At 41.1% G+C, this 16,747-nt stretch overlaps 1 protein-coding gene across 1 annotated transcript in view; it reads left to right on the top strand.

Annotated features, from left to right (window-relative positions):
- The first annotated feature begins 3,656 nt into the window (after window positions 1–3,656).
- Window positions 3,657–16,747, top strand: part of LOC139468385 (uncharacterized) — a 33,815-nt gene continuing 20,724 nt past the window's right edge. Inside the window, exon 1 of the mRNA XM_071250329.1 lies at window positions 3,657–4,254. Coding sequence (XP_071106430.1) covers window positions 4,056–4,254 — 199 coding nt within the window. The 5' untranslated portion in view covers window positions 3,657–4,055. The remainder of the gene's footprint in view (window positions 4,255–16,747) is intronic.

Here is a 16,747-nt window from a genome sequence, read left to right as displayed (position 1 = left end):
CCCCGATTATGTTTCAAGCTTTGTCAGCACCATACCCATGCTCGTGGGTTTCACCGAAGTGATAAACGTCAGAACCCTGCATCACCCTGCATCACTTCGGGCTTTCCTCCCGCATTAAGCTGACACGCCGCGATATAACTGGAATACTGTTAAAAGCGGCGTTAAACCCAACTCACTCACTCTTACGACAAGCATAGTCGCCTTTTACGGCAAGCATGGGTTGCTTCAGAACTATTCTACCCCGGATTTTCACAGGTCTATCTCAACTAAGAAATTGAGTTAAACCTCTGAGATGTCATAAGGAAGACATGAATGCATACAGTTAAACCTTTACCTGTGGGGAACAAGGAAGTGCATCGAAAGGCGACCAGGGTGTATACAGGCCATTATATATATAATTATAGTTGATAACTAACGCCACGTGAGATGATGACACACATCCGTGTGTATACTTACAAAGTGTAGCTATAAATACGGCCACTTATATATAATATAATATCTCGAACCATCAGCACATTACGCGCGTGTGTGGGTGTGCATGTAGCTATAAGTATAACGTCAAAATAACATTACAAAGGTTTAAAGTGCCATAACCTTTTTCGTTTTCATCTACATGTATATGAAACAGATTTATCAAGGTGTGATTTATAACCTATAACGAAATCTGTATCATACAATCCTCATATACACTTTACATCGTAATGTTCATAAACAACACATGATTTATTAATTAATTAACCGATTTACGAATACGGTACTTGTTTCAAGACCTATGAATTAATATTACGAATTTCTTTAGAGACATATATATCTTTAAAAAATTATATTTTTTGTTTGAGTTTTCGATTTGAAATTTTGACATATTTTCCCGGTGCATCTTCCCGGTTCAGCCACCAGTGATTATCTACTTCCCGATCACGGGTCTCGTAAGACGTCACGGAAAACTGAAAAAATAGAAGATATACATTAGATCTTGGTTACATGGTACGGTGATCAACTTCCTCGTCACATCAGTGTGATCTCTCAGCTTACTCAGGGGATGCGATGCTCTCGTACTCCGTCGCCGTATGTGCAGCATCATGTCGGGGATTAAAAACTATGTAACTAAATTCCCACATGTCACGCTTAACTAGCATATTATCTATCATTAACGCTTTCTTCGAAAAATAAAATAAATAGATCAATATAATTATATTTTCCAAGCTGTGACAAAACTAAACCTTAAGGAAAATTTTAATTTTTATACTGTTTGTTAAGATGGTGGTAACATTTTTTTGTTGTTGTCATATTCGTGTTTAAAAATCGATACGTTTACAAAATGTTACATAACATTTTTCCCATTTTATTTTCCCACGTTTATTTTCATGTATGGAAGACAATACAAGTATAACATTATACTAATGACATTTTGTTGAAAAAGCCTCTTGAAGAAATTGATCCCCTCCCGTAATTGCCAATATGATATTATGTTGGAGAATAGGTAATATAAACTGCAAGGCAATAGAAAGTATACACTTGAAAATTGGATTTGACAAACGAATACAAACGTTATCAAAACGTTCTAGACTGAAAACAGTAGCCGAAACAAACTTAAGTCCAAAACACAACACTGAAACCTGTATTAAATACATCACCATCGAATAACTATTTTTCTTGTTTGTTTCATTTTAGTCCCTATCACACATGGGTTTTACTTGCTTTTGCCAAGCTGTTTATAAGACATTTGTCTTTTCATAGAGTAGAAGAAAATTCTTTTATTTTTGGTGTCACATAATGTACATGTCACATATTTATATTTATAGTTTATTAACATATTAAAATGTACAATATCCAGCCAAAGGGCTTATGAGACAACCAGCTCAAAAATAATAATTAAAAGGTCATGCATTCGTATATCACAATCTTAAATTACATTATCACAATATTGTCAAAAGACACTACACACATACGTATATTGATATAGATGCACAAAATCAGTCACACACCAAACATATAAAATTGTACTTCTCCTCCACCCATTCACATCATGGGGGTACCTGTCATCCGTCCACTTAAAGGTGTGTGTGGGGGGGGGGGGGGGGGGATAAAAAAAATTATGTAAATAACCTTTGATCTGTGGTTGTAGATCTTCCCGAGGCAAGGGAATTAAGGCACTGTAAAAGTTCAGTTTGGACTTTCATAGTTAGTTAACTCCCTTGCCTCGGGAAGATGATGGTCGAATGAAAGAAATGGCTTCAATTATAAATGTTTTTGTAAGAATATAGTGTTAGAAGGATATGAACAAAAAAAATCTTTTTTTCATTTGGCATTTCTGTTATTTAATGTGACGGAGCTGTTATTTCGTATTTTATAAGTATATGAAATGTATAGCGTGTACATGGATGAACGCCACAGACTTAAGAGTACTCGTGATGCTTTGATTACTGAGTTATCATTTACGGATCTAAAGTTTTAAACTAATAAAACAAGTCATTAATAATAAAATGACAAGTTATGTCGGATTTTCGATTATCTAAACAGTACGTTGGGCTTGGCAGGTGCACACGCCTCCGGGAAGGGCGGCGGCGTTGTGAGATCTGGAGATCGTGAGCATCGATATAAAAGGGATTAAATTAGACATATTTATTCCTTAATGTACACTCTACCCTGACTGGGCTCTACCTGTCGCAACTGAAGAACTGTCGTGTTATGAATGAGTAACACTCAACTACGTTAGATACTACCATAGCAACCGCAATTCGCACCTAATTCTTATTCAAACTTATGTCACTTATTACACACAGTGTATATGACAATTTATTATCTCAACAAACCCAGTTACGTCTCAAATATTTGTAAATCATATATATCCTGGCTGTGGGTACTCCATATATCTCAATGAGATGTCAGGTGACTGGACCGCTGTTATGACTCATGTGTTTGACACTGATCTTAAATCATATTCAATTAACTGTTTTATATATATATATTCTCGCTTGATGTCGCCATCGCTAAATGATTGCGTCACATGGCATTTGACTCATTCGCATTCAAGCTAAACAGGCCAGCAGTGTAAATGTATGTAAACTCTAATCTTTATATCTGAACCATCCTGTTTTGTGACTGAGTATTTTCATATCTTGACCAGGTCACCCACTCACTTTCATTTCTTTCTACGTACGTTACACAACATTCACTGTGTTCCATTGTACGTGTTACCTATACAGTCTCGTTATAAGAACACATCGAGTTCTGGTTGCAAAGGTCTTGAGATAATATTGAAACTGTACCAGCGATCATCTTGAACGAAGGTTGGGTAAGTGGTCCGACAAACAACTCACACAATGGCTGATTTTATGACGCGGCTACACGCCCATGGGCAAACCCAGTGTTTCTGTTGGTGTTTGAAACAGCTTGCCCCATTGCGCCCCAGTCGAAACAAACATGTCAACAATAAACTGCCGCGCGGTTAACTCCGACTCTCCATGGTCAACAAAACAATAAACTGCACGTTTTTACATCGGTCTGTAATTAGACTGCTCTGTGTTTTTCAATTCTTGAGGCGGCGTCACACATTGCTTTCGTTGTTGCGCAACCGCTTATTGTTAATCGACATTGACACCGGCGTCCTATAGACACCGGGCCCAGTTCAGTCACTGCATTAATCAGTTGGGGTCTGATGCAAGCTAAGCTATTGTTGTAGCCGTGTAGATTAGAATAGTGCCCTAAATGTGACGAAAGATCCACGAAAACACAAGCAGTATTAGCCCCGCCCAAGGAGTGAAGCGGGTGGGACAAGCCTCACATTGCACGAGTAGCGTCGTCTGCTCGCAGATCGGGTTCTGCTTGAGTTACCACACGACCTCGCGACAAGCGCAGACGACACCAGGTAGTGGAGAAGGCAGGACCGTTTCGGAGAAGGTTACTTCGCTCGCTGTCCCTTTCTCAAGGTCCATTCTGTCACATCACAGCACATGATGAATATGTGATAGCCTTCACAACTGAAGTGGCCATTTTCGTGACGAATACTCCGTAACTGTGATACTGGGGCACGCGACAAAAGCACTACCAACAAAATGGATGTAGATTCGTGGATTACAGTGACAATTTTGGTGGATTTAATTGCCCTAGTCTTCCAAATCGGAGCATATGCCTCGCCCATGTGGGCATGGGCCAAGCAGGGCACTAGGTTCAGAGGAGTTGCTTTGTGGTACACCGTTAGCTGTGGAGAACCATGCGCCCCAATCAAGGACTCCGAGCTCAACGCGACATTAGGTAAGTCATCAACCTCTGTCACCAATGCTGCATATGTCAATTCATAAATAGCCTTTCTATATGGGTTTTGGACGTATGTGAATGTGTTTTGTATCTGAAAACTGTTTTCTTGTCGAGGAATCAACGGTCCCACACAAGTACAATCAATATTTGATATTATGTTCGGTTGTGAATCGAACAGCTTGTTTAAATGGCGTTGTACAGGAAACCGCTCAATCACTGATACTTTAGAAGGCAATATTGCTGTATATACTGACCTAGCTGATTATATCCGTGTATATTCGGACGTAATTTTCATATATTGTGCATATCGCGTTGTGAAAGGTGTATAATCATCACAGGTTATGTATGGAGTCGTGCATTGATAACCGCCCATATCTGCATCTTGACACAAACCACGCTAGCTATATCACAAACTTCTTACTAATGATTCCGGCTCTGAATACTGCAGGAATCGTGGCTTCTTCAAATATTTAGCAGCTGTTGTACATTGGCATAGCTCTAAACATATTCCATGTTTGATATTATCAAGTATATATAGATTCAGTTGTTGTACACACTTATCCAGGACAGGTTTTGTGATCCTTCCTCTAACTGCAATTTCTCACGATTTCTTTAGTCGGTTCAATTCACTCAAAAGGCTTTGATTTGGGAATCACTGGAGCGGGTAGGCCGTATGTTTAAAAAAAACACGTTTACGTGTTATGGTAAACATGTTTCAAAAGGCAACCACTGTTTGTATAGACAAACATACGAGTAATGATTGTGTTCAGAATAGTCGTGACTACCCACAAGCTGACATCATAAACATGTCAACAGTGTCTTGCATTTCCTTATTCTACATAAAGATTATGGGCCATGTTGACAGATAGATGTTGTGATGGATAATTCAGGACATATCCGGGTTTTTGTTGTTGTGTTTAACGCCGCTTTTAACAGTATTCCAGTTATATCGCAGCGTGTCAGCTTAATGTGGGAGGAAAGCCCGAAGTGATGCAGGTCTATGACGTTTACCACTTCGGCGAAACCCACGAGCACGGTGCTGACAAACCTATGATTGTGGGTTCGAATCCCGGTTCGTCCCGATTAGGACGAACCGGGATTCGAACCCACAATCATAGGTTCCTGGCGTGCTCAGGGGACGTAACTCTTCACAGCGAATTGCGGCGCCTTAGACGACTGGGCCACCCATGCCCCCAGGACATATCTGAAGTGTACTTATGTGTGAACGGTATTTGGCCATTTTGACTCTGGGTTTGTGACCATTTTGACTTTTGTTTTGGTCGTTTTTACTTTTGAGGCCGTTTTAACGACAACCCCTCACGGACTAGTGGGATTGTCCCAGTTAATATGAAAACGTCATTTGAAATTGACAATTTGTCTATTATAAGCGGACTTGACATTCGCAGACAGCACACATCTCAATAATTGGCTTCAGATAATAGGATGATGAAATATAAAAGGTGCCTAAATTGAAACAATCAAACGTGTATTGATTAAATTTTAATTACAAACACCGATGCATCTTGAAACCTAGCCCAAATAGTAACATAAGGACGCCACATAAAGCTGAAAGGGCCCGAAATTCAACAAGTTCTTGGGATATCTTTAACATTTGGCGAACCGACTTGGGCTATCTGGGAAGGGCCAATTTGCTCTCTGAAAATCACTGTCGAACATGAAACACTTTTTCCTCAATCATCTTGTCAAATTTTAAAGTCAAAATACTTGATTGAGGTTGTATGATACATCTCAAATAAATAAATCACTTGAAATCAGATTGGGGTTACCTTTTAGATTTCGAAACGATCGTTCGTTCCTATTTTGTTAGAATGACGTTGCTCCTGTTGTGAGACAAAGTTGTTTTACTGTCCAAAACACCTATATAGATTAAACGAGACATGCAGTGACACATACGTTCAAGGTGTAGATAGCCGATGAGAAGAGTGGGAAGACATACACGGAAGGATATCACAAGTTCGAAGTATTATATGGGGCGGTCAGGTAGCCCAGTGGTTAAAGCGTTCGCTCGTCACGTCGAAGACCCGGGTTCAATTCCCGGCATGGGTACAATGTATGAAGCCCATTATTTTTCTAGGTGTGTCAGCACCATACCCGTGCTCGTGACTTGCGTCATTTCGGGCTTTCCTCCCACATTAAGCTGACACGCCGTGATATTGCTGGAATATTGCTAAAAGCGGCGTAAAACCATACTCACTCACTCGAAGTATTATGTTGGACAGTTGTCGTGGACATGTTGCTGATCTAACAAATAACAGGTAGAGATCGATGGTCGACTTACAATTAATAAAAATATAGTGTGCATATTTAATTATTTATAATCCACCAAATCTCTCCACACTCTAAAGCATGTTCAAAACGCTACATTGTGCAGTGTGCGCTCGATTTGCATTCTCAGCTCCCTAGGGAGTATAGAACCCAACCTGCATGTATATAATATACTGATATGTGATCAACATTGTGAGTTACACAAATTGCATCTCCATAAAAAAGTCTCAATTCGGTTCTGTAATTGCAGAATTACTGCCATATTCATTTCAGTTATGAGCTGTGTTGTGTAGGCGGCCGTAGCAACAACGCTTCATGGCTATGGCTACCACTGAGAAGGTCTATGCATAGGTACCTAATATTCGCATACCGTTTCTTTATGCCCAGTGAATGCAGATCTGTTATAAGACTCTATATACAGAGGCGTGCCGGCTTGATGAAAGAAATGTGACCTCGTTGAAAATAAAGTTTGTCATAGGTGTATAGCTGTATATGTCAACGCCTCACTCGGCAATTTTCCAACTCTACATGACGGCGGTCTTTAAATAATCGAATCTGGACCAGACAATCCACTGATTGACATCACGGGCATCGATCCACGCAACTGGGATAAGATGACATGCATCAACCAAGTCAGTGAGCCTGACCACCCGATCCCGTTAGTCTCCTCTAACGACAAGCATAGTCGCCTTTCATGACAAGCATGCGTTGCTAAAAACCTATTCTACCCCGTATCTTTACGGGTCTGTTCATTAGGGATAGACGTTGCCGTAGTAATGGCAGGGTTAGACACGGACAAAACCTTGAACAATTTGTTTTCTACTAACTTGCATCAAACGTCAAGTTAATTAGTTCATCTAGTTCTGGTTTTGTGTGTTTTGTCGTGTTTTCTTTCCACAGTTTCAACAAAAAATTATTTGTCAGAATGAAAACAATTACATTCTGTGATTCACGATACCTATAACATGTCCGATGCACTATCTTTCTTGCGTTTCTGCTGAGGAATGCGCGTTTAACTGTTGACTAGACCTGAAGCCACTTGAAACCCACTGAAACTGGATACACGTATAGCAATTGTGGAGAAAATTTCTTCAATGACAACTTTACAGTCCACGCCTCAGTGACTACAAGATACATAACTCCTTACAACACCTATACCCGACCCCTATACCCTACGCCTATGCCCCATGCCCCATGCCTAACCCTCACTACGTGATCACACACACGCACATCCTAGACATAGTGAAACCTGACCGTTCATATTCTGAACTTTCAGCCGTGAAATCTGACGAAGCTATTGGATGAACGTTACGTCCCGTCTCAGTAATGAAGACAACTCAAGCAAATATATTACAATATTCAGTTCCTTAAAGCCATCGGATCGTATCTCCGCCGGAACATATCCCTGGTGTCAGATGAAGCAAAATGCCTTCAGCGAAGATATTCATAGGGCTGATCTCTCATTACCCTCCGATGACGTGGGTTCTCTGGTCGCCACACGGTTCAAATGTGAGCTGGACATTATCCCACCCTGAATCGTAGGGTGGTCGAGTGGTTCATGCCATTATATGTCGCGACCAGAGTTCAATTTCTAGCATAGACTAATGTTCACTTAAGATCCCGATGTTTCGCCACGTTTACAAACGATGTTTACTTTTCATTTTAGTCTTTAGTTGTGTTGCCCTAAACGGAACGTGTCGTTGGCCTTTGTGGTGAAGTATGCCCTTGTAGAGAAGTATGCCCTTGTGGAGAAGTGTGCCCTTGTGGTGAAGTGTGCCTTTGTGGTGAAGCATGCCTTTGTGGTGAAGTATGCCCTTGTAGAGAAGAATGTCCTTGTGGTGAAGTATGCCCTTATAGAGAAGAATGTCCTTGTGGTGAAGTATGCCCTTATAGAGAAGAATGTCCTTGTGGTGAAGTATGCCCTTATAGAGAAGAATGTCCTTGTGTTGAAGTATGCCCTTGTAGAGAAGAATGTCCTTGTGGTGAAGTATGCCCTTATAGAGAAGAATGTCCTTGTGGTGAAGTATGCCCTTGTAGAGAAGTATGCCCTTGTAGAGAAGTATGCCTTTGTAGAGAAGAATGTCCTTGTGGTGAAGTATGCCCTTATAGAGAAGAATTTCCTTGTGGTGAAGTATGCCCTTATAGAGAAGAATGTCCTTGTGATGAAGTATGCCCTTGTAGAGAAGAATGTCCTTGTGGTGAAGTATGCCCTTGTGGTGAAGTATGCCCTGTGGTGAAGAATGCCCTTGTAGAGAAGAAGGTCCCTGTAGAGAAGTATGCCCTTGTAGAGATCAGTCGTAACTTTATAGTTTCCTTAAGTAGACTCATCTGAAGTTGAAGAAAAGCCCAGTATTTATGTTACGGTTCTTATATTTCACGAATTGCATTATTTCATAACATTAATAAATATCCTGTGGTCTTCGTATCATTACTCGATATGCATACGTGTGTCCTTAAGCTGACATGTTCCACTTGTGGGGTCGAATCCCCAAGTCGCGCGAATTATTTCCTTGGTCTGTCCGTACTCATTTCACCAAAGAGGTTGGCGTCTATTATCTGCCACAACGTTTGGCTTTCCGTCAAGGCCAAGATAGATTGACATGCTGTAAAAACTGCGTTTAACACTATATCCCTCGCGGATTCACAACCCATAGGACTTCCACTACGGACGTGTAGATATCAAATCTGGGGGGTAGTGTCAAAATCATCTTAAATCAGATTACTATTTTGTTCAATGAGTCCCGAATCTCAACTTCACCCCCATCCCTTATTCAAACACCAAGAATTCCAGTTTCTCCCGAGAAACTTATTTAGTACTGAAACATTAGGTGGTTATGAATGTTATATTCTCCTTCCCACGGCACAGACCGACCCTGTATAGGTTATATATAGCAGTAGGTGGTTATGGGCCGGAAGAGCGAAACCTAGCCATAATCAACTCCAAAATCTCTTCGCTTTCGTGAAGTCACGCTACAGTAAACACGGGATATTGCTGTACCGGGACTCTCAAATTACAGGAAAAACACAGAAATGCGTATACCGTATTTACAGTAGTAATTTATTAGATGCTGAAGTATAGTGCATCAAATACATACTGTATGTATTCTTAAGAAACGACTCTCCTCTCCTCTCCTCTCTGTTTGAACAGCACGGGCGCTAATCTAAACTACAGTAATCCGGTGTTTTTATAGCCATTACTCATTTCTCGCTTTCGTGGGACAAATACCCCAACTTGGGTTTTCGCTTTACTGATACTAGGGAAAATTGGAATTTCGCTAACCCGGCACGACACCCAGTAGGTAACCCTACCTGGGCGGAATGTAGGCTAAGCCACTGTGGGTATGTTGGAAAGGCCTTCGGGCGTATCCTCCTTTACAAAGCGATAACGTTGCAATATACCTATTCATTTGTGTGCATAGCAAACAAATAAATCTTCATAATGGCTACTATTGTTGTTGGTTTAATGAACACCATGATATTAGGTGTCTGTAAAGATAGGTGCTCAAGTTGCAGTTTAGGGACATGTTTCTACCGACACCTCAGCAGTAAGCTTGACCTTCACGCCGGCGGATACTGTCGCCAACCGCCAGCAGGTCATGCTCACACGTGTTGCGGACACCTGGTGTCATCAATATACATTTGAATGACCCACATCGTTAAATTCATAAGTATAGGTTTGTGAAATTGTTGCTTCCATTTTGCAGTTGTTTGAATTTCGTTTCTGTTGGCACAGATGCGAATATGTTTATCAATACTGCAGTTTCTACCAGCATAATCGGTGACACTTAAGCAAGCAATCACGTGTATACCAAACGTATGAAAAAGAAGAGTAGCACACGTATTACTCAAATGTGTGTTGGTTTCTTGTTTAACGCCTCACTCACCAATATTCCAGCTATATGACGGCGGTCTGTAGATAATCGAGTCTGGCCCAGACAATCCAGTGATTGATATCATGAGCATCAATCCACGCAATTAGGATACGATGACATATATCATTCAAGTCAGCGAGCCTGACCACCCGATCCCGTGAGTCACCTCTTACGACAAGCTTAGTCGCCTTTCATGGCAAGCATGGGTTGCTGAAGACCTATTCTACCCCGGATCTTTACAGGTCTTAAATGTAAATTGTAGATTGTGTATTTGGCATCGGACACTAACATATCACGTGACATGATATAGATTATCCAGAAAACGAAGCTCTTTTTTTGTTCAGTACCGACTATCAAACAACGTATTCATTTACAGTTAGATGTGTATTTAGTCAACATGTATTGACACATGTTGTATGCCACCCGAAAACGGATATATTCACAAGTGTTGCTATGTTTTCTGAAACGGATATACTTAGCTGCATTTTACAACGGGGAGTATTGATAGCATCTATATTGTTCGAGGCCATTTGTGAAAATATTAATCTTAGAAACCTGTCGCTGTAAGTTGCTGAAAATGAAATATTCATATAAATAGTCCAGAATAAGCTTGTCTTTCTTCCCTCGTGTCCTTTGGGATACTGGCTTCATCTTACATTTATTCTCTCGGGGAAAGCTTCCCCTCGTTATGAGTGGCTATTGATTTATTCCTCGGTGTCCTAATGTCAACACACATTCGGGTTTATCGACTTGTATGGCTTTTGTTAAGATCGGTACTGGTAAATGGCTATAATCGATAACAATCCGTAATGGGTGGAAGATAGTATAAGCCTTAAGTGAAGTAGACCGGGGTGATATTGAATGTCGTGATGTCTTAATAGAAGTGGTCAGGGTAACAATACGGAAGGCACGAACTTGGTTCTGTTTTTAGGGTAAATGAAGTACGACTACCCTTAAAGGAGCAGTTTACTCGGCAGAAATGACAGCCCACCAAGTCATTTAAAGACAATATCTCACGCATGATCCTTATGGAGTGAGTGAGTATGGTTTTACGCCGCTTTTAGCAATATTCCAGCAATATCACGGCGGGGGACACCAGAAATGGGCTTCACACATTGTACCCATGTCGGGAATCGAACCCGGGTCTTCGGCGTGACGAGCGAACGCGTTAACCACCCGGCTACCCGACCGCCCCTGATCCTTATGGAGACCGTTTCATGACTTACAATTTTCTCATAACTATATATATTACAGTCCGTAAATACAAATTACCATCACAGACAGCTGTTATTTATTGAGCAATAATAACTGACGCAACCAGTCATACTGGGATATGTAACTACACATGAATGGCAGCCATATATCGAAGCCTATAACTCCCAGGTAATGAGGTTGATACGGCCGCTATTGTATGTGACGAGAATAAGCTGACAGTGTTATTGCTGCTGGATAACATAGGACGGTATGAAGGTGAATAGTTGCATAATACCGAATTGTTTTTATTGGCTTTTATAAGTTGGAAAAACATGAATACATGACACTACAGTGTGTGTCCGTGCGTGCGTTTGTGTATGTAGGTGAGTGTGTGTGTTAGTGTGTGTCCGTGCGTGCGTGTGTATGTATGTGAGTGAGTGTGTTAGTGTGTGAGAGAGAGGGAGAGAAAACTCTGCACTTACTCATCATTCACCTGATGAAGAAGCAAGAAGTAGCTTTGAAACGTTGTGACAAAGAATAAAAGCAGTTGCTATCTAGAAAAAGTGTCTTGTATTCATGGATAAAACCAGTATGGTTAACGGTAGACCGTTGTGGTGAGTGTGGCGCTTGACGAACTACCTATGACTCAAACTCACGCAAACACACTTGATACTGGTAGTAATACCTAAGACTGTCAGTCTCTGAAACTATCTTCATAGAAACAAGTAACTACATTTAAACTGAAAAAGAGCCATAGTGAGATTGACGATTTTGAGCCTGTGGAAAATCTAGACTTGCTTCATTTAGCGCCATATAAATGCAGTAATGGAAAATATTATGATTTAGAGACTCTGAGACAGACTAGTAAAATCAGAATATCAATATGACTGTATAATTTAATTTTAATGTAATTGTGTAATAAATACTAGTATTGATTATTCTGTTATGAATCACGTCTCTGTCAGTGGCAATATATCCTAGTCCTGGTTGCGCTCGGTCCCAAATCTCTTTGAAATGTTCAAGTTACTGCTTATGATGTGATATACAGACACTTGATATCAACATTAAAAGGCAAAAGGTAATGTTTTCTACAAATTACGAGTATAGCCAAACCCGCCTCTATGAAATAGTTTATATAAGTATCCGATTCAACTGGATGTAAAGTAATCAAACTTGTTTATAGAAATATAGAAATACCATTGTCAGTGGCTGTGCTTCCAACACTCTGAGTTTAAACCATTTACATAAAAAACCTCGCCCAGGTATTATTTTGCATTTTATATAAAGCAATAGTACATTTTGTCAGAAGTTTAAGCACGCATTCCCTTTCATTACATTCGTGTTACTACTGTATGGTACTAATTACCCGTGTATTGGATTGTATTGGAACGCCGCACTCAGCAATATTCCAGCTATATGACGGCGGTCTGTAAATAATCGAGGCTGGACCAGACAATGCAGTGATTAATATCATGAACCTCAATCCACGCAATTGGGATCGATGACATGCATCAACCAGGTCAGCAAGCCTGACCACCCGATCCAGTTAGTCGCCTCTTACGACAAGCATCGTTGCCTTTTACTGCAAGCATGGGTTGCTGAAGACCTATTCTACCCCGGATCTTCACGGGTTACCCGTGTATACATGCCCATTATCACCGCCAGGCTGTTTCAATTAATCCAGAAGCTTATGATCAAACATTTTCCCAAGGATTAAGAACATTCCGTTTATGAACTAGTGGATTAAGACATGTCCAACCAGTTTCATTTTCACTCCACCTGACGTGTGAATTACACGCAGGGAAACTACAATGGACTCCAAGTCAACTAGGTATGTGGGCTAACTGGTGTTTACACAATAGTCTACAGGTTACAGCCACGCCCTAGCTGGGGCCACGACGTGGAGCTATTGTGTCGGACCCAGAGGCGATCTTTGACTCACTCCATTCGCTATTCACACCTGCTGGACAAATTAGGTCTATTGGGAATGACGGCTTTAAATGGTCATTGTTATCTGTATAAACATTTTGGCACAGAAGCAATATCCCCGGATTATCCTAGGTAATTTCTGGGTTTAAAGTCACACAAAACAGAATGACATCACCCCCGTGACAAATCGGCCTGTAACGTTAAACCAACACATACGGCTAACAAGCGTATTGTGAGGTGACACAAGAACAATGTTTTGACTGGATGAAGGAATGTCAGTATTGTTATACTACCCATGATAAGGTTCAACGGGAGTCTGTTTAGGACGGGTTTTTTGTGTGTGTTGGTTTTTTTGAGAATCAAATATGTTATCTTCAGCAGACGTTTTTTTATGTTGGCAACAAATTAATGACGATATTATTGACTTTTTGGAACTCGTTTTATTAACGAAGTGATAATGATAATGTCCGACACCTTCTTTGGATTTCCGACTGCCTCCGTGGTCTAGTGGTAGAGCGTCCGCCCGGAGAGCGGAAGGTCCGGGGTTCGATCCCCGGCCGCGTCACACCAATAGACGTTAAAAGATGGTACTTGTTGTTAACCTGTCTGGCGGTCGGCATTAAGGGGCTGAACAAGGACAGGTCGGCTCGGAGTGAGTATACTGTGTCTGAGTGGGGTATTCATGTTAAACTGTGGCATGATATCTCAGTTTGCTGGCACTATAAAATCGGCATTTATCCGGACAAGTACAATCGCGCGCGCGCGCACGCACATACATATACACGTTGCTACATAAGTACAAAGATCTTGGACGCGACTTAATTTCCATTTCTAATGGCGGGCACTGGGGGTCTAAGTATGATAGTGGGTTCGAATCCCGGTTCACCCTGATTGTTTCCAGGTTTGTCAGCACCACACCCGTGCCCGTGTGTTTCACGATAGTGGTAAACATCTGAGACCGACCTAACTTCAGGATTAAAAGCGGCGTTAAACCCAACTCGCTCACAATGCTCCAGTTTCTAACCTTGCACCCCCTGCACCTTAATGGACCGAACCTCACGAGCACGGTCATGTTACAGATGCCATAGCCAATTTCTGATAGCTGCAAAAAAAGCCTGAATGCATTGGTATCACGCTTACCTAGCGGTAATGTAATTACTTTCTACTACCTCGTAATTGTCAAAACATTGCCACAGTGCTGCCTTTGTACCAGCCCATGCAGGGTGAATATTGATTTCTTATTAATCTATTTGACAGAGCGAGATCGACAACGGTTATATTAAACTATCATGGTTAACACTTAGGTCATCAATATTAACAAATTGAGTATCATCGATTAACACTATGGTTAGTTTCGTTCTAACATGTAATTATATTAAAGTTGTATATACATAACCGTTGATGGTATTTCTCCACATTTAATCTTTTGCCTCATTCTAAAACTTCCTCTAGGGAAGTGTTTTATTAAAGAGAGTAAATGATATTCCAACCAAACTGCGACACCATTGATATTGCTTTTCAGCCCCAACTTACATTATGCAGATCTCCCATGGAGACACAACAGTCAGTTTCAGTTTAACATTCCGACACGTTCCGGAAGCATTCGTGACTCCGCAAGCAGTTCACGCATATTTTTACGGGAGCTAATCTCACTCTAGGTATGGACGAATATCTAGAGTGAAGTATCTTTGTTGTTTTTGTTTGTTTGTTTGTTTGTTTGTTGTTTAATGCCGCACTCCACAATATTCCAGCTGTATGAAGGCGGTCTGTAAATAATAGTCTGGACCAGACAATCCAGTGATTGACACCATGAGCACTAATCCATACAATTGGGATACGATGACATGCATCGACCAAGTCAGCGAGCCTGAAGTTGTAAACGTCTAAGATGTCTAAGATGCATTATGTCGGGCATTCCTCCAACATTAAACTGACAGACTGATACTTAAGTACTGTTCAAGGTGAAATCCAACTCACTCACTCCTAGACACCCGGGGGCGGTCGGGTAGCCTAGTGGTTAAAGCGTTCGCTCGTCACTACGTAGCCCGGGTTTGATTTCCGACATGGGTACAATGTGTGAAGCCCATTTCTGGTGTCCCCCGCCGTGATACTGCTGGAATATTGCTAAAGAGGCGTAAAACCATACATACTTACTCACTCACTCACTCTAAGACACCCGCTGCTCGTAACTGTCGATAAAAACACTTGTTTATACGGTCGGTCAAAATCTGTGTTTATCAAGTCAGCAGAAACAATATTGAACTAAGTCTGTTCACCAATATACTTGTATTAATGTTGCACACCTTGACTGTTTTATTTCATAATTCATATGTTTTATCATTTGACTTATAAACAACCAAACCTACTGTTTAACCAGAAAGGTCATCACATTTGAATGTTAGATTTTGGGAAGATCGCTTGTAGAGATATCTATTCCATTTTGACTCAAGACAACGATCGACTTATGTAATCCTTCAGATGCAATGTCATCGCTTCTACACCGATAATACCATCTGACTTGCCATCGCACGAGAATAATATTGACTTGTCAGAGTCTTAACGCTGACGGAACGTGACCTGTTTTTGGTATATGTTACCACTTGCGTTCTGCGGTACTGTGCACATAAAGTAGAACAGTAGGTCCCCAGCAACCAATGCTTGTCATTATGGATCAGGTGGTCAGGCTAGCTGCTGTCGCCTAACACCGACGGCGTGGATCGTTGTCAATATCAATCATTGGATTGTCTGGTCCAGACTCAGTTGTTTACAACTTGACGTCATTGAGCCCTAATATTGATGTGTGCAGCTTTTAAACATCAAAGAAACTTAGAGTCTTTGATATGTGTGAATTAAAGTCGACAGAGTTACCTAACTTTGTTTGTTTGTTGTTTAACGCCACACTCAACAATGGTCCAGCTATATGACGGCGGTCTGTAAATAATCGAGTCTGGATCTGACAATCCAGTGATTTGCATTATGAGCATCAATCCACGCAATTGGGATACGATGACATGCATCAACCAAGTCAGCTAGTCTGACCACCCGACTCCCAACTGGCGATAAATCAGGAACACTACGCCATATATTATTACCATTGAAGTCAATACGGAAATACAAGTCAGCGAGCCTGACCACCCGATACCGTTAGTCGCCTTACGGCAAGCACGGGCTGCTGAAGACCTATTCTCTACACGGATCAGCACTGAGTC

This window comes from Haliotis cracherodii, unplaced genomic scaffold (genome assembly GCF_022045235.1).
Source record: "Haliotis cracherodii isolate W230 unplaced genomic scaffold, xgHalCrac1.p SCAF_2, whole genome shotgun sequence".
Taxonomy (NCBI): Eukaryota; Metazoa; Mollusca; class Gastropoda; order Lepetellida; family Haliotidae; genus Haliotis; species Haliotis cracherodii.
The sequence above is the reverse complement of the archived record's forward strand: the minus strand, read 5'-3'. Positions and strand labels throughout refer to the sequence as shown.